The 18,195-nt window shown below is 35.8% G+C and overlaps 2 protein-coding genes and 1 non-coding gene across 3 annotated transcripts; all 3 read left to right on the top strand.

Annotated features, from left to right (window-relative positions):
* The first annotated feature begins 1,185 nt into the window (after window positions 1-1,185).
* LOC116144159 (probable glucan endo-1,3-beta-glucosidase A6) lies at window positions 1,186-3,364 on the top strand. The gene is made up of 3 exons (XM_031429615.1): window positions 1,186-1,550; window positions 1,664-2,962; window positions 3,056-3,364. The coding sequence occupies exons 1-3, from the start codon at window positions 1,496-1,498 to the stop codon at window positions 3,091-3,093; spliced, it is 1,392 nt and encodes a 463-aa protein (XP_031285475.1). The 5' UTR covers window positions 1,186-1,495; the 3' UTR covers window positions 3,094-3,364.
* Window positions 3,365-7,844: 4,480 nt separating this feature from the next.
* On the top strand, window positions 7,845-7,947 carry LOC116144295. Its single transcript, XR_004130242.1, has one exon. It is a non-coding gene; the product is annotated as a U6 spliceosomal RNA (small nuclear RNA).
* A 5,046-nt stretch (window positions 7,948-12,993) lies between these two features.
* Window positions 12,994-16,314, top strand: LOC116144215 (UV-B-induced protein At3g17800, chloroplastic). Its single transcript, XM_031429663.1, has 2 exons — window positions 12,994-13,411; window positions 15,204-16,314. Exons 1-2 carry the CDS (start codon window positions 13,050-13,052, stop codon window positions 16,003-16,005), a joined length of 1,164 nt encoding a protein of 387 aa, XP_031285523.1. The 5' UTR covers window positions 12,994-13,049; the 3' UTR covers window positions 16,006-16,314.
* Window positions 16,315-18,195: the final 1,881 nt, after the last annotated feature.

Genomic DNA, 18,195 nt, shown 5'->3' with positions numbered 1-18,195 from the left:
TAAGCAAATTCACGTTTTGATATATCAATCAATCCAGCATTACTTTACTTTTGATTTCTCATTCTTTTCAAATGGGTCGATGTTACATGTAAGGGTTTATTTCCCTCTTGATTATTAATAAATTCAAATATTAATATTCCATCAATTTAAAGATTGAATATGGTCATTCTACCAAATACGCAAATATCCTTCCACTAATTGGGATCACATTGAAATGGTGATAGACACAGTGCCTCATTATTTCTTAGCCAAAAAGTTACAGCCATCAGTTTCCATTAATTGGATCACGTGTTCAAGCATTCAACTGGGTTATTACCACTTCATTTTTAGTCTCTTTCATATTCATATTCGGAACATAAAAGTCAAATACAATTTATTCTATCTGACACTCATAATCAAACGTGTTCATTTATCTCCCCTTCTTTCTTTTCGTCATTTTTTTATATGCATAATTTATAAGCAGGGCTTTTCTCCGTTTAATATAGAGAGACGTAGTTGCATCTGGGATGAAGTAAGTTAATGTATATTTATGAATCCTCTACACACACAAACTCATAAATCATAAGAATAGGAGATAGATAGAAGGGATACCAAACTCAGATATGATGATTTCAAAGTTTAAATTCAATTCATCCAAAGAAAGAAAAGTCTAATCAGATTAGTATGGACGCTATCTCAATTACTTTTGAAATTAATTTCATTAATTCGTTCAAGCAGCAAACACATAAAAATTATTGGTAAAACAAAGTGACAAATATGATAAGCTTTCTCACAATTCATCATTCCTAAACGGAAGACTACTTCTTCTTCCAAGACACAGACAGCAGCGTGATTTGTGAAATGTGAAGGATCCTAAACCCACCACGCAACAACAGCGTAACCAGTAAGCCCCGGAACTGAACGGCTAATTGTACTTTTTGGTGTCTAGCCTTTTCTTAGTCGCAATCTACACTTTTATCTATCCTTCCTGGAAATTAATTAAAGCTCAACTCACTAAAATCTGAACCCATTAAAGACCCCACCAATTTCTTCCCATCTAATCTTTTTTAACTTTTCTTTCTAGACGAATGGGCTCATCCATGTGCTCTGATTCTCTCTGCGTATCACTCTATCATTTGTTTATTTCTTTACTTATTTACCTGCGTAAAAAGGTGAAAGGCTGAAGAAAATAGAAAAAGGCCACATTACATTAGAGGCTCATCCATATGCTCTGATTCTCTCTGCGTACCACTCTATCATTTCTTTATTTCTTTACTTCTTTATCTGTGTAAAAAGGTGAAGGCTGAAGAGAATAGAAACAAGCCACATTACATTAGAGTCTCAACACAGTGACACACTCCTCAATCCGCGAAGTCTTTGATTAAAGCGCTTTTTCGGTTCAACAATCCTTCAATTTCTTATCAACCCTCTTCCCAAAGCTTAAAACACTTCTCACTTGCACCTTGTCTGCACATCCACTGAAGTAAGCTTAAGATACTAACCACCAATAGCGAAGATGGGTCTGGCTCATCTCTTCTTATTCGCCTTCATTATCTTGTTTTCTGTTTCAAGTAAGTTTTTGTCTTCTACAAATCTGATCAATGTAGATGATATGGGTTTTGTTCATTAGTTCATTTTCAGTGATTGTTTTTCGTTTTAATCACATGTATTTTTGTTTAATCAGGTGCTAAGATCTCGAGCAAAGTCGGGATATGCTATGGTCAGCTGGGGGACAACCTTCCATCTCCATCAGACTCGGTGAAGCTCATTCAGTCCCTGAAGGCCACACGTGTCAAAATCTACGATGCCAATCCAAAGATTCTCAAAGCCCTCAAGAACACAGACATTCAAGCTTCAATCATGCTCCCCAACAATCTCATCGTCAACATTTCCTCAAGCCAGACTCTTGCCGACAAATGGGTCCAAAAATATGTCCTCCCTTATTATTCCGATACCAAAATCCGATACCTCCTTATCGGAAACGAAATCCTTAGCGCCCCCGATAACTTAACCTGGTCAAGCCTCGTACCTGCGATGCGAAAAATCAGACATTCCTTAAAAACCCTTGGAGCCCCAAAGATTAAAGTAGGGACACCCTTAGCCATGGATGTCCTGCAGTCGTCGTTTCCACCCTCAAATGGAACCTTCCGGTCCGATGTTTCGGATTCTATCATGAAACCGATGCTGCAATTCTTGAACCGGACGAAATCGTTCTTTTTCGTAGACGTTTACACGTATTTTCCTTGGATTTCGGATCCTAAAAACATTAATCTCGATTACGCACTTCTCCAAGCTTCGAATATTACCTACACCGATCCGGTGACCAACTTGACCTACACCAACCTTTTTGATCAAATGGTAGATGCTCTCGTTTTTGCTATGAGAAGACTTGGATACCCGGACATCCGTATTTGGATTGCCGAAACGGGCTGGCCCAATGGTGGAGATTATGACCAGATTGGAGCTAATATTTACAATGCTGCCACTTACAATCGGAATATCGTCAAAAAACTAACCGCCAGACCACCCATTGGAACCCCGGCTCGACCCGGTTGGGTTATACCTTCTTTTATCTTTTCTCTGTACAACGAGAATCAGAAACCGGGTCCGGGCACGGAGAGGCATTTCGGGTTATTATATCCCAACAAGACAAACGTGTATGAGATAGATTTGACTGGAGAGACGCCGACAAAAGTGTACAAGCCGTTACCTAAGCCGACTAATAATGAGCCGTATAAAGGGAAGATTTGGTGTGTGGTGGCTGAAAGAGCTAATACGAAGGAGTTGGAGTCGGCTCTATCATATGCATGTTCACAGGGAAATAAAACTTGCGACCCGCTTCAACCCGGGAAGGCCTGCTCTAAACCCGATTCGTTGGAGTGGCATGCCAGCTATGCGTTTAGCTCGTACTGGGCCCAGTTTAAACGCCTCGGTGGATCTTGTTACTTCAATGGGCTCGCTACCCAGACAATTAAGGATCCAAGTGAGTAGTTTTATATATTGAGATTTTTATATTTATTAAGTTAAAATATAGAATGTTTTTAACTTGAAGGTTTACCTTTTTTATTTTTTCCAGGTCATGGATCCTGCAAGTTCCCAGGTGTCACTCTTTGAGGATGGCATCTATCCTTTAATTTAGGTCTGTGATGTGGGTGCCATTTTCTATTCTTTTCTACACGATTTAGGTTTAAAATAAGATTACAAATTTTTTTAGGCTAAGGCAAAACCATAGGATTGAAATAGCCACCCACATCACTTGTATTTTATGCAGTTACTTGAGTAGAATAACATTAGTTACATTACTGCTTGGTATGTAACTAGATACTATTTGTTTAGATGAGTACTATTTTCGCATATTTTATGAAATTCTGGAAAGGGTGACAACGGCTACTAATCTTTTTCATAGCAGACACGCAACGGCTATTTGTTGATAAATCATTGTTTTACTTTATGACGCCTGCTCAGTGCCAGCGGTCCCTTGTACCATTGGGGTCCTCAACTTCGAGGAGTGCAGGATAGCTATTTATAGATAGATGTTCTTACTTTACTTTTTGTGTACCTTTTTTTAAGCCCTCAACGGTAATGGTGAACAGTGTAGCACCAGCTGGTTCTGTCCGTACCCTTTTTGAAAGCGAAAAGTCACCGCTCACATGGACCCAAAAATGCTCACCACTCAAAACTGTTTACATCCTGCCAAGTAAAAGATAAACTGAAAAAGAAGTAAAAGATGGTGCGTGCGTCTTTATGTTTTGAAGTAATGACATGCTATTGTTAGATCCATCATCCAATATCCAACAAAATCATCAACCTGATATGACCTTTTTTGCTCATATTGATGTATTAGTTTGATAAATTCAAAGGTAGTTTAAATTAAATGTTAGATTATAGCCCTACTTATAAGAGGCAATTTATCAATCTGCCTTTACTCTAAAGGGACTTTTTGCAAATGCATGAAAAGAAAGGGGTATGAGCATGGTTGGTAATGGTGTTTCTTCCAGGGACCCTGGCAATGGCAATGGCATCATCATACTATATGTGGAAAGTTGTTCAACATTGTGCGCTTCTGCTTCATTCAACTATAAAAGTTTGATTTTAAATAAACACGAGATGTTGTTTTTCATTTCACAAACAGACAAAATAATTAGATAATAACTGTAGGAGTAAACTGCAGTAACAAGAACCATTGAAATACCAGATTGACAGACAAAATCTATTAGGCTAAATAATATTAATAAACAAAAATCAACCACATTGTAGTAGTTGCTGTTACAAGTAAATTGATTAATAAGCCTGATGTTTATTTTTTCCATATATTTTTTTGAAGAACCAGTTCTTAGCTCTTTTGGCAAAACTAGGAGGACTTCTCTTTTTGAAATCACACAGAATTCCAGAGCTTTTGCAAGGATGAAGAAGCCCCTTATCTTTGAGCTTGCTAGATTTGAAACTGACATCACTTACTTCTACATCCTTCCCCAACAGCATGCTAATTAGAGCTAAACATAATAGCCATGACTTCATGTTTGAAACTGCCATGGCTCTCTGCTTGTTCTTAGGATTTTACTTTGATTTCAACAAGTATTTTAACTTGAATATTTTGCTTTGTTTAGGGAACTTTTGACCATTTCTAATCATGTCTTTGACAATAAGTCATTTGGTTATGCGGGAACTGCTCCCTCATCAATACCCCATACAAACATGTTAATATCTCATTTTTCCTATTGTTTTTCAATTTTTTTAATGACAATTTTCCCTTAAGTTGTTTAATTTAGCCTTGTGTTCTTATCCATATAAAAATGCATAAAAGTGCTTGCAATAATGGTCACAGTACAGGCTAGAAAATTGCTTATGTGAAAGTACAAAGTTGTTGTTTTTCAGTTGATGCAGTTCTTTAGTAGCAATAGTATTCATCGACCATAATTTCGATATGGCTACTGGTACATTCAACGCTAATTATTCATCCATCACAAATCAAAGTAAACAAAGAGGTGAAGTGATACATAAAAGACACATTCAATTGAACAAGCGGAGGGCCTCCATTCTTCAAGTTAATTATTTCCACCTTCGGACCCCTTTATTACATCAAGTAAGTCCTTTTGACCACGACTGCCAAAGATTTTTCTGATCATCCGTTTCGTAGCAACGTGACTGGAAATTTTTCTCGAAAGTAAAACCTTCTTAAAAGGGTGTTTGTGTTGATCAGATTCAGACGCATCAGCAACGACATTGTTTATCACCAACAAGCAAATTACTGCCAAGCACAGAACCCATGTTTTCATTTGAGAGGATGCCATAGATTTGCTGGTGAGTGCTGATATTATTTTCTTCTCTATAATATTGTGCTTCATTAGAGAATTATATATAGATATTTTGAGCGTGGTTCTATTCTAACTTAGGAATTAGCTTAGAAGAAACAAGTTTTGACATTTCCTAAGTGTACTTCGGAATAATTTGATCCTGCGGAAATACCTTAGTAGTCATTATTATTTTAAGTTATTGTAATTTCCCTTGTATCAAGTCGCAAGAGTTGCACATGTACAATTGAGCATTAAAACTGGACAAAAATAAAAAAAATTATATTAATTCCAAGTCAAATATTTAAAGGAATATAAAGAGGAATATTGTTGAGCACATTTTTGATTGGCTGATTTAGAAAGGACAATCCTTGTTAAACTATGGACTTTAAGCTTGTACATAAGTAAAACCCAAGTACTCAAAGCCCACGTGCAAATTCATTAGCACCCATCGGCCCACGGATAGAATCTCATCGGGATGGCGTAAGCTACTTACACTCGTTCTACTTTTAGTTGGAAAGGAGCCAATTCTCATACCAACAAAGCTACGGACACCGGTATTTTTGCATCGAAAATCTGTATCGGTCTACGTGTCCCTCTAACTCACACCAATAATCCAGACGTGTGATTAAACAATAAACATTTTTCTAGTGAACAGCCGTCCATCAAATATGGACGGTCGTTCACTTACATAGACTCCCGTCCATATTATATGGACAGAGGTCTATTTACTATAGACGGGCGTCCTCATTTAAAGGACGCCTATCCATAAGTAAAATACAATAAAATATTTTTATAAAAAATTAGGAACGGCCGTTCATCCGTTATGGACGGTCGTCCATTCATTTTGGACGGACACCCACAAATAAGGGACGCCCATTCTTAACCCAAATATGAAAATTAAAAAAAAAAAGGACGCTTGTCCATAAATTGTGGACAGGCGACCATAAGGAGTGGACGCCCATCCCTTATTCTGGTTTAAAAAACAAAATAAAAAATTTGGGTTTTGTCTTGTTGTTGCAATAGGTGGAACATTAAATGGAAGAATGGGTTTTGTCTTCTAAATCTATCAGATTCTTCTCAGTCATCAATCTCAAGTTTTTACGAGCTTTTCTCCTCGCAATAAGATTCTCTAGACGTTGGTACCTTTCAAGCTCTGAAGTCCCCAAATCCATGAGATTCTTCTTATCAATCTCCGTCCATTTAATTGTAGATTTACTTTCATCCTCATTTTCCTCCTTTGCCGCTTCTTCTTCTTTCTTCTTCCTCTTCCTCCTCCTCATCATCATCATTATCATCCTCACCTTCTCCTTCTACGTCATTATCACTTTCCTTAGACTCAACGCTTTCAATATCACACTATCAATTCTTTTTAAAACATTAAACCCTCTTCTTCTTCGTCTTCATTCCCCATCTCCTCTCTTCTTCTTTGTCTTCATCCCCATCTGCGCTCTTCTTCTTCTTCGTCTTCTTAGTGATTTTGTTGATGATCAGGATAGATTGACTAGAGTTGAAGATAATGAGGTTGTTGTGAATGGTGATAAACCATCCAAGATTCGCCCAGGTTCTCAGTTGCCAGCCTTTTTTGGTGCATTCACATCTGCTCAGGTGAGAGATTTATTTGATACGGAAATGGATCAGGATAATAGTTCTGACAGGGATGGAACAAGCACCATATTTGGGGAAACTGAGAGTGTCTTTGTCGGGGAAGTAATGAAAAGTCCAGTTTTTAGTGAAGATGAGTCGTCAGACAACTCATTGTGGATTGATTTGGGTCAGAGTCCGTTGGGGTCTGATAATGCTGGGCACTTGAACAAACACCAAATTACCTCTCCCTTACCACCTTTTTGGTTCAGTGGCAGGAAGAACCACAAGCGACTCTCTCCAAAGCCAACATCAAAGATGTATGGCAACCCAATTTATGATGACAAAGAGGTAAACCTGGAGCGAAATGGTGACTACCATGTGCTCTCATTTGATGCTGTCGTTCGATCAGTTTCGCAGGAATTGGACCGTGTGAAGGAAGAGAGTCGACCACCATGGGCACTTGAACAAACTTCAAAGTTTTTATTTGTTTTTTAAAACCACAATAAGGGACGGGCATCCATTCCTTACGGACACCCATCCAAACGTAAGTTGTGGACGGTCGTCCCCAAAGTTTTTTTTTTTTTTTAATTTTCATATTTGGGTTAAGGACGGGCGTCCCTTATTTGTAGGCGCCCGTCCAAAATGAATGGACGACCGTCCATAACGGATGAACGACCGTCCATAACGAATGAACAACCGTCCCTAATTTTTAGAAAAATATTTTATTGCATTTTACTTATAGACAGGCATCCTTTAAGTGGGGATATCCGTCCATAGTAAATGGACCCCCATCCATATAATATGGACGAGAGTCCATGTAAGTGAACGACCGTCCATATTTGATGGACGGCCGTTCACTAGAAAAATTTTTATTGTTTAATCACGCGTCTAGATTGTTGGTGTGAGTTAGGGGATACATAGGTCGGTACATATTTTCAGTGCAAAATTGCCCGTGTCCGTAGCTTTTTTGTTCTCATATTCCTTAGTTCAAAATATAAGTTGGCTTTATAAAATTGAAACGATATTGAGAGGATTAGCATGGCCCTGTGCAAGGATGACACGCACAAAAGGAGAAATGGTCCAAATTTTTTTTATCCTCTTTCTTTTTTAACTTGCAGAGATTTTCTTCCTGAATTGCATGTGATTGGTAGCCGGGTTGTTGAGGTTTTTGTATCTTATGCAAGTCGGAAATTATAGATCACACAGTAACTCTGAGTACAGTTGAGATACAGAACAATGAAAACTGCTTTGCTTTCATATCTAGTAAAAGATTACGTATTCAGTTGTTTTCTGCTCAAAGCTCATGTTTCTCATGGGTCAAAGTACAAAATGTTGTTCTTCCTTCCTCTTCTCCTTTTCAAGTTACTAGAGAATAGGTTACAGGGAACAAATTTGATATAGTGTTGCACTTATTCGACATTAAATCTTCTTTGAAACTGGGCCCATGAGAACCACGTCTTAGGAATTAGGAGCCGCTGTTGTTGACGCTTTTAATAATTCGTCCAAAAATCTACCATAGACACAGAACACGATACCTCAATTTAGTATTAAGGGGGCGTTTGGTTCAGGAATGTTAGATTACTAGGAAGATAGATTACCTTAGAAGATTATTGGGAATCTTTAAAAAAATATGTTTGGTTAGTTGGTGGGTATGTTATATGAATATGTTTGGTTATGGGGAATAAATTGGTGGGTATGTTATTTAAATTACTAAATTGTCCCCCTTTTAAATATTAATATAAGATTCTTTTTATTATTAATTTTTGAATAATTTCTTTTAACCCTCAATATTTCAGATTTAGCTAAAACACCCCCGCTTATATAAAACTTTAATTTATGATGAAATCACCCCCACCTCCTGCCGCCACCGCAAACCACAGCCGAAAATCTCCGAAAGCACCCGTGAGTACCTCACCGTGACGAAGAGGCTTCGATATGGCCGTTTTCGGCCATTTCGATGGCCGAAAACGGCCATATCAGGCCAGATCCCTGGCCATTATGGGCCAGGTCTAGGCAAGATCTGACCATTAATGGCCACGGACATGGCCGTTAACGGCCAGATCTATTCCGGCCAGAATAGATCTGGCCGTTAACGACCAGATCTAGCTCAGACTTGGCCGTTAATGGCCAGGGATCTGGGTGTTAACGGCCAGTTCCATCGATTTGGCCGGAAATGGCCAGAATAGATCTGGCCATTCCCGGCCAGATCTGGTCTGATATGACCATTTTCGGCCATATCAAAGCCTCCAGAGCCTCCCACGGAATTTCGTTCCTTTTCAAGGCTCTGACGATTTTCTGGCGGTGGTCCGTGGTGGTTGGCTGCTGCCGGTGGTGGTGGCTGGGTGGCAGTGGTGGTGGTGGCTGGGTGAGTGGTGGTCTGTAAATTATTTTAAATATAAGGGTATTATTGTCCAAAATTTTAATTAACAAGGGTAAAATTGAAATAGAATATTTATGTAAATTTATTTTAAAGTAGGGGTATTATTGTCCAAAATTTTTATTAATAAGGGATAAAATTGTAACAAAAAAAGATAACCCTGGTAATATCAGAATACCTAAGCAAATGGAGGTAATCAGATTACCTCTTATATTACCAATAGTAACCACTATTGGTATTTAAAGATTACCGGTATCTTATATTACTTGACAACCAAACATGATAATCAAGTAATATAAGATGATATAACCCCAGTAATTTCACTTAACCCCCAACCAAACGCCCCCTAAGTAGTTAATTGACATCAAAATTAAAACTATCAAGTTACGAATTCAATTTTAGTGTTAAGTTCTATAATATTTCAATCATATTACGGTTATTACTATTAGATGATGAAGCCAAGAATTAGAGTTAAAAACCTAATTTTATTTAAACATATGTCTGTTCTACGACATTGTAGTGGAACGTATAAGACCATCTCCAACCTATTGCACCAAATTGGTGTAAGTTTCACACCAAATTAGTGTGATTTTTTGTGTGAAAACACTATTGCATCTCCAACTCATTGCACCAAATATTACACTAAAATTAATATTTTTTAGAATATCCTTTTTCTTTTTCTTTTATTGTAATAACCAACAATTAATCTATTTCATTCATTATTTTTGTATATATTAATTAAAGATTGGAAATGATATTTTTATTAAATAATAATTACTTTGAAAATTATACTAATTTAATCAAATAAACATTACATTTAATATGGAAAAACATTATTTTTGTTTATGTCAACAACAAGGTCAAAGATCTCAAAATAATTCTAGTTATTTCCAATATTTTAATGATCTTAGAAGATCCGGAACTAATCTATCGGAATACTAAATTGTTATTTTAGTTTACGTTGTATTTTTTTTTTAATTTTAGTGTTTTTAAATTAATGTTAATTTTTATTTTGAGTTATTGTAGTTTAATATTTGGATTGAATAAAATTTTGTTTTTAATTTTTTATTATTTTTTGAATTATATTATTATTATGAATTTATTATTATAAATATTAACTTAAATATAAATAATAATAATTTGTTTTTTACTAAGTAAACAGCGCCACGTTAATGAACAGTATTATACCAAATTTGATATTGTACTGTTCATCCACCCCAAATTGATGCAGAAAATGGCGCTGCATTAGAGCACTTCTTTCACGCTATTTTGGAGATGCCTCGTGACCATTCACCCCCATGTCAGGCCTATTTTTCTTAGAGGGTTAGCAAGTCTGGGTACTCGCCCAAATCACACGGAAAATCAACCGATTTTTGGGATTTGGAGCTAGAATCGGCGGTTCCTCGGATTTGACAAATAATTGTAATGATTTTGATTAATTTTCTCATATCTCTTTACAAGTTAGAGTCTTTACTGTATAGGAAGAGATTACATGAATCTCCGATAATTAAGTTACAAATTTATCAAATAAAAGATTACTTATCTAATAATAAAACTATAAATATTAAAATATTCCAATATTCTTACATAAATTTCAATAATTATAGCAATAACCTAAGTAAAGTAAGATAAAAGTTGAAGTGAATCACAAAAATACAATTAATTAAACAAGACATTTTCATCGTTCAATTTAAGTTTTGAAATCCTTCTATCGAAAGATTCTTTCTTCTTTTAAATAGGATCCATCAATTCATAGTTGTTGAAAGATTTATTCTTCTACTTGTAAATGAGATCCACGAATTCATATAGTCTTTTAAATTGTGTATAATATGATTGGATAGTTCTCTTAAAACTAAAAAGTTTTTATGATGATCAGATTCAGATGCATCAACAAGCAACAATGTTTATCATCAATAACTAGACTAGAGTGAAGCTCAATACCCATGTCTTCATATTGGAGGCTGCCATAGCTATGATTGTTGGTGGTATTCTTCTCTACAATATTTAGATTCCTTATGACAATTATATCAATTTATAGATTTTGAATATGGTTAGTACTTACAAAATTATGTTGTAAGTTTTGAAAATTTTAACTTGGACTTGGGGATAATTTGTTGTGCAGAAACACGTGTGTGGTTGACATAACATTAATTTGTTGTAACTTGTTTTGATTGTTTTTTCGTTAATTAGCTAGCATATGGTTATTAACATGAGACCTTGAACTTTTTTTACTGGTATTTTCTTACTTTACAATTATTTAATATTCTATGGTACTATAAGAATTGTTATATTCTTGTATTTTATCAAAATACACTTGTTCCTTGGGATATTAACTTATTTGATAAATGGGTGCCAAAATAAAACTTAACCAATTATTCTTGAACTATTTTTGGCCTGTCTATTACACTTCTCACTATGAGTGTTCAAAAGAACCGATTGGAACCGGAACCGGCAGGTACATGAGGTTTGGTTCCGATTCCTACCCATAACCGGTCGTCAACGGGTAGGTTCTGGTTCCAAATTTTTGGAACCGTTACTATGCAGTTCCGGTTCCGGTTCTTATAGTTAGGAATCGAAATCGGAATCGGGAACCGAGACTAATATAAAATAAAATTAAAGAGTAAAGGGTTAATAAAAACTTTTGTAGAAAAAGTAATGTGAATACATTTATATTTCATAACATTTAAAGTAAGTTGGTTTGACTTTTGAGAATCTATCTTTACAAAGTAATGAAGTTTGTAATTTTGAATTTTGAATTATAATTTGTAATTTTATTTTTGTTAACAAGTTCCAAATGGGGGGGTATTTGTAAGTTTTTAAGGATTTTTTTTTGCTATTTTAAAAACTTTTGGGGGGTCATGTAATTTTACATGGTACCCAGAACCAGAATCGTTGTTACAGGTTCCGATTTTGGGTACCTCGGTTCTAAATTTCAAGTAACCGTAGATTCTAGTTTCGGTTCCTTAAAAAAATACAGGGTACCCAGAACCAAACACCCCTACTTCTCACTACCAAACACAAACAGTATGACAATTTGAACCTTGGTTTAAAAAAGAAGAAGTATAAGTTCAATGAAATCAAAGCTAGAAACAAAGGAGGCCATGGGCGGCAACAGTCGTTCGCTCTAATGGATACTGCCATGAGCCCATGAAACCCCATGGGCCGCTAACTATTTGCCCAGAGTAAAAGTCTTTCAAACCCATCAGCCCATTGCTTCTTCAGGGTTTCTGGGCGGTGCTTAGAATAAGTTATAATTTGCATAGTGATTAATTAATTTGTTCATGTTGGGCGTTGGAGCCACTGGTATTGCCAATCCAATGTGCACCATTACCATTCGGTGAATGCTAACTTCTTTTTCAAGCGAACTATATAAGATTAGGTTCATATTTTTGTCTCTTTTCAATCAAATAATGGAAAATATTTTCCACCTGCTCATTTTCTTATGGTTTAAAACATTTTCTTTTATCAATAATTCATTCAGGAATCTGGATAAGACATAAAAGTAAAAGTTATCTTGACAATGATAGCTAAAATAATCGTCTACTGACACCACCAATAAAAAAAAATCCATCCAACACTGCACCTAACCCATGCATTCACTCACCCACGTGGCAGATGGAGAAATGGTAAACATAAGAAAATACATACACCATAAAACACAGAATCGCAGTCTCCCACGATTTTTCTAAGCCTATCAGAACCAGAGACCCACAAAGTCCAAATAAAACTCTTATCCAAATGGCATATATTGACTCAACTTCCAACTAATCCTACCATTTCAAATTTTTTTTTCTTAGGGCTACCATACTCAGTTGATGGACTGTAGTCTCTCCCTTCACAAGACCGCTCGAACGCTGCCGTTTTTACCTTTCGCGGTAAAATCCAAAGCTCCCAATTCTTTCCCTCCTAATAATTTCACCGCCCGTAAGTCCCTCGGACAAAGTCTCGTTGTTGCGAGGGCAGGGCCCAGTCACTGTGAGTTTAGTAGCAGCCCGTTGAACACGCCGATCGAGTTGAACTCGGCGGCCGGCAAGTTTTTAAGCAGCGTGTTGCAGAACCAACGGCAGTTCTTCAATGTCGCGGTTTCGGATGAGTTGAAACAGTTGGCTGATGATCGTGACGCGGCCGTTACTCGGATGTTCCTGAGCACTGGCTCCGATGAAGCCTCACTTCATAGGTACTATGTTTTTTGTGCATGTGTTTGGAGTTTTTGTTGGTTCAATTGTGATTGATTGTGTGTTTGGCGCTGATGAAACTGGATTAGTGTACTCCACTTGTTAGAGTAACTGGGTGTTGTTGTACAGAGTAGTTCTGGTTCCGCATATGGTGGTGATTCCTGTTGTTGGTAAGTTGTGATTATTGTGTCGGTAAGTTTGATTTATCTTATTACTAAGAAGCTGGTGGAATTTTTTAATTTTCTTAATTCTAATTCATCAAAGTTTTTAATTGTTTTTTTAATTTTTATAATTATGATTGATTAGGGTTAGGGTTTTTATGGGATAGAACAGTGGAGTATTTTAACAACTTATTCATAATTGCGTAATTCGCTTCACATGCAGTGCAGTCCCATCTCTTCTTCTGTAAAAATGATTGCTTTGAGAACTAGAGAATGCTCCTCTTTGAACGGTCTCCAGGAAAATCATGCTTTTCACATGAATGAAGAAGTCTAGATGCTCATGGGTGATGCAGAATATAAGCTTAAGAAGAATTGTAACTCCCAATAGTGTTGATGATTACAAAATTTTAAAAATAAAAAGGAACACTAAGTTAATTTGTGGTTCTGAACCAGGGTTTGACTTTGGATAGATTCTTTAGTTATCATATATTGGGTCCGAAGAAATAGCTCATTCGATGTTGTTACTGGAGTAAAGCTATGTCAAGTGTCAACTATATGATGGATCTAATTTGATAGATCATGCATGATACAGTTAGCATGTTTTCAGCTACCATTTGATTTCATTGAAGTCTCTTGGGTGTTGAATAACTCCTTTGAGTGTTTTGGAATTGAATTCGGGTAAGATATGTGAATGATGTCTATATTGGTAGCCTGGTGTAGTAAATGGCATCAATTTTGTCTTGTTCTCAGACATGTTTAGATATTATTCCCATTCTAGAGTGGAATCCGCAGTAGGATTATTCTGTGATCTTTACATCCATCACTTGTCTCCTACACCTCTTTTTTTTTAAAATTGCCAGACACCAAGTCTTTGTCACCGTTTTTTTTTCCTAATAATTATTTAGTATAACTCATTTTCATATATCTTTTTTGAACGTCAAAAGCTTTTGAAGCTCTGTAGACATAAGAGAGTTTGAGTTGCCTAGAATTACCCAGGACATTCGGTTTTCCTGGGTGCATTAAACTAATAGAATTTAATTACTTAGGAGTGTAGGGTCTATGCTGTCTGATTTTCTTGTTGAGCTAAAAGCACACAGGTGGTGTTAATGGTAAATTCACCATGCCACTTGTCTGAAGCATATATATATTTTTCATGTTCTTTCAATAGCTTGAAACTTATTGATTGATTTTCCTCTGTAACCTTTTTAACTTTATACTGTTTCACCTTATTATACTGTAAACCTGAGTTTCTAAAATCGTTATAGGCTGTCTTTTAAGTTTACTTGCTATTAAGTTGAATTAATACCCGTTGTTTTTACTCTATAATTGTATCAATTCTGAATCTTAAGGTAATGAAAACAATTGCTAGTTGAGGGAGGATTAAAATGTCTCAGCTATGCTTGACATGGATAGTATTGGGCTGTTGATCTGTACCATGCACCAAGGCAAATTTTACTGTTATAGTAACCCCAAAGTTGATTTACTTTATCAGCATGTTTGCAAGCTTTAACAGATTAGGGTAGATGCAACCATTGGAACTTGAAACACCTTGGTGGCCTAAAACAATTTATTTTGAAAGTATGTGTCTGTTGTTATTTATTGTAACAAATCTTTTTTGTGTTTTGGATGCCAGAAGGATTGCCCAGTTGAAAGAACATGAATGCCAAACTGCTGTTGAAGATGTTATGTACATGTTAATATTTTACAAGTTCTCTGAGATCAGAGTTCCATTGGTACCAAAGCTCTCTAGATGCATCTACAATGGAAGACTAGAAATTTGGCCTTCAAAGGTTTGGGAGCTAGAGTCCATTCATAGCTTGGAGGTTTTGGAGATGATAAGGGAACATATCTCTACTGTTGTTGGCTTGAGAGCTAATTCCAGTGTCACAGACAATTGGGCAACAACTCAGATACAACGAGTCCACCTCGGCCATTTATATGCTGCCTCAATCTTATATGGGTACTTCCTTAAGTCAGCTTCATTAAGGCACCACTTGGAATGTAGTCTTGCGTTAGCACATCAAAATCTTCATGTTAGTAATAGGAACTCCCTTCAGTTCCCAGAAATGTGGCCATATGGAATGAAAAATCTTGTTTTTGGCCGGGTTAACAACATAGAATCTTTTTCTTTGGGTCAAGGGTCAACTAAACTGGAATCAAAGAGAGAAAACTTGAAGTGTTATGTCATGGGGTTTGACCCAGAAACATTGCAGAGATGTGCAAAACTGAAATCTAAGGAAGCGGTAAATTTGATTGAGAAGCACAGCTGTTCACTCTTTGGGGATGGAAAGAAAGGTTTGCTTGAGACTGATGAGGTGATCTCGACATCATTTTCAAGCATGAAGAGGTTGGTTTTGGAGGCAATTGCGTTTGGTTCATTTCTTTGGGACACAGAAGAATACGTTAACTCTGTGTATAAGCTACAGGAAAACTGATGAGAGAGATAGGGAACTATAAATAAAGGTGGAGGGGGTTGTGTTTTTTTTGTTTTGTACATAGGAGTTGGAATCTCTACTTTGGTTTTGTGAGCACCCTGTGATTTCCGGTTTCTGCTTGTACAGTGTATAAAGTTTATTAAATAATAAACAGTTGTAAAATCTGTTTCTACTGTTATTTGTTTGTAATTTTCGTGTCATCAATTATTGCATAGTTAAGTTTGGGGCCATGTGCAATTTTGGGGATCTTCATCTGGTTCGGTAGTTGAAGTAACAAACTGTGAAACTCGAGTTTGCCCGTTTGGTTCTTGATCTGAGCCATGTATTTGTATTAGCTTCTATTTGTGATTACTATGAGAAATGCATAAAACTGTCATTTGGATAATTTAGATTTGTTTGGCACCTGCTAATGTGATACACATTAGGCGCTTTTGCTGGGTTAGTAGTAGTACTCCCCTCGGAAAGCAACAAGTTTTTTAAGTTAGAAGGTTTCAGCGATGAAGAAATGTCCTGGGATAGCCCATGCAAGCAACTTCATGGTGTGACAATTGCTTCTTCGATGAAGCAACTTCCAAAAGACGTCTTTAAAACTTAATTCTTCATAGATGAATGGGTAGCGTGTTCTATAAAATAGTGCACCCCAATTCCGAATCCTAAGCATTGGGTTCATTCTCTTGTTGACCAGTAAATGGTTTTAATTAAAAGAGTTAGTCAAGGATGGGATTTTACTATATATGGGGATTTAGATAGATTTGAAGGCAAAAGTTTCTCTTAAAAAAAGGCCAATTGAGACTTTTTGGTAACTCATAAATGCAACTCTTAATGAACTCAACATGACCCCCATACAGTTTTCTCCTCCGTGTGTTGACTGTTCTTAATGAAGACAAGGCCTCATCTCACAAACATGTATATTGCAATAGAATGATTTTATTCCCAAAGGCCAACAAAAGATGTCCAAACATAATCTTCTAATATATTAACTTTAATTATTGTTTAATAAAATTGTATCTGTGTTCTTGATGATGATTTGTGTTTTAAGTATTGAATTAGTTAGAATTATTCATTTAAAAAGTGTAATGTTGTTTACCTCGAGCTTCCAAGAAAGAGTGAGGACAACAGCTTCTGCTTATAATTCCACACGTCTACTCATCATCTAAATACATCCAACGATTCACCTACATAAACAATTCAAAATTTAAATCAACAATTTGAATGTTTCTCCATAGCGATCTTCCTTCTTTCTAAAGTTATCTTCTTCTACTCCCCCATAACAAAACAATTCAACCAAAAAATGGTAGTTCTTCTTCTCAAATTCATATTATTTCTCATTACCACATTATCAAACCTCGTTACTCGATCAATCTTCAGCTTAATAGCTCATTTTCTTGTGTTATTTATCCATGCATTCAAAGTACCTGGCCAAGCCATCCAGGGTGCATTACAACAACTAGCCGTTATCATAACCAACAATTAAATATTTAACTCTTATTTTTTGTATATATTAATTAAAGATGGGAATGATATTTTTATTAATAATTTACTTTGAAATTATATTAATTTAATAAATTAAGCATTTTTTAATCAAATAAACATCACATTTAATAAGAAAATATTATTTAGTTTATGTCAACAACAAGGTCAAAGATCTCAAAATAACTCTAATTCTTTCTAATATTTTGATGATCTTGAAGATTTGAAACTAATCTATCAAAATACTAATTTGTTATTTTGTTTACTTTGTATTTTCTTTAATTTTAGTGTTATTTTTTTTTTGAGTTATTATAGTTTAATATTTACATTGATAAAATTTTATTTTTAATTTTTTATATTTTTTGAATTACATTATTATTATAAAATATTAATATAATATAATTAAATTACTTAATATAAATAACATATTTTTTTTTTTTACTATATAAACATATTATCCAATTAATGTGGATAACATATACGGTTCATCCGCACCAAATTATCGCAAAAATGGCACTGCATTGGAGCACTGTTTTTGGTGTTTTTTACACCAAAATAATGGAGATCCCTCGTGACTATTCACCCACATGCCAGGCCTATTTTTCTTAGAGGGTTAGCAAGTCTGGGTACTCGCCCAAATCACATGGAAAATCAACCATTTTTAGGATTTGGAGCTAGAGTCGGCGGTTCCTAGGATTTGACTCTAATTGTAACTTATCT

The sequence above is a fragment of the Pistacia vera genome, unplaced genomic scaffold (assembly GCF_008641045.1).
Source record: "Pistacia vera cultivar Batoury unplaced genomic scaffold, PisVer_v2 Contig44, whole genome shotgun sequence".
Lineage (NCBI taxonomy): Eukaryota > Viridiplantae > Streptophyta > Magnoliopsida > Sapindales > Anacardiaceae > Pistacia > Pistacia vera.
The sequence above is the reverse complement of the archived record's forward strand: the minus strand, read 5'-3'. Positions and strand labels throughout refer to the sequence as shown.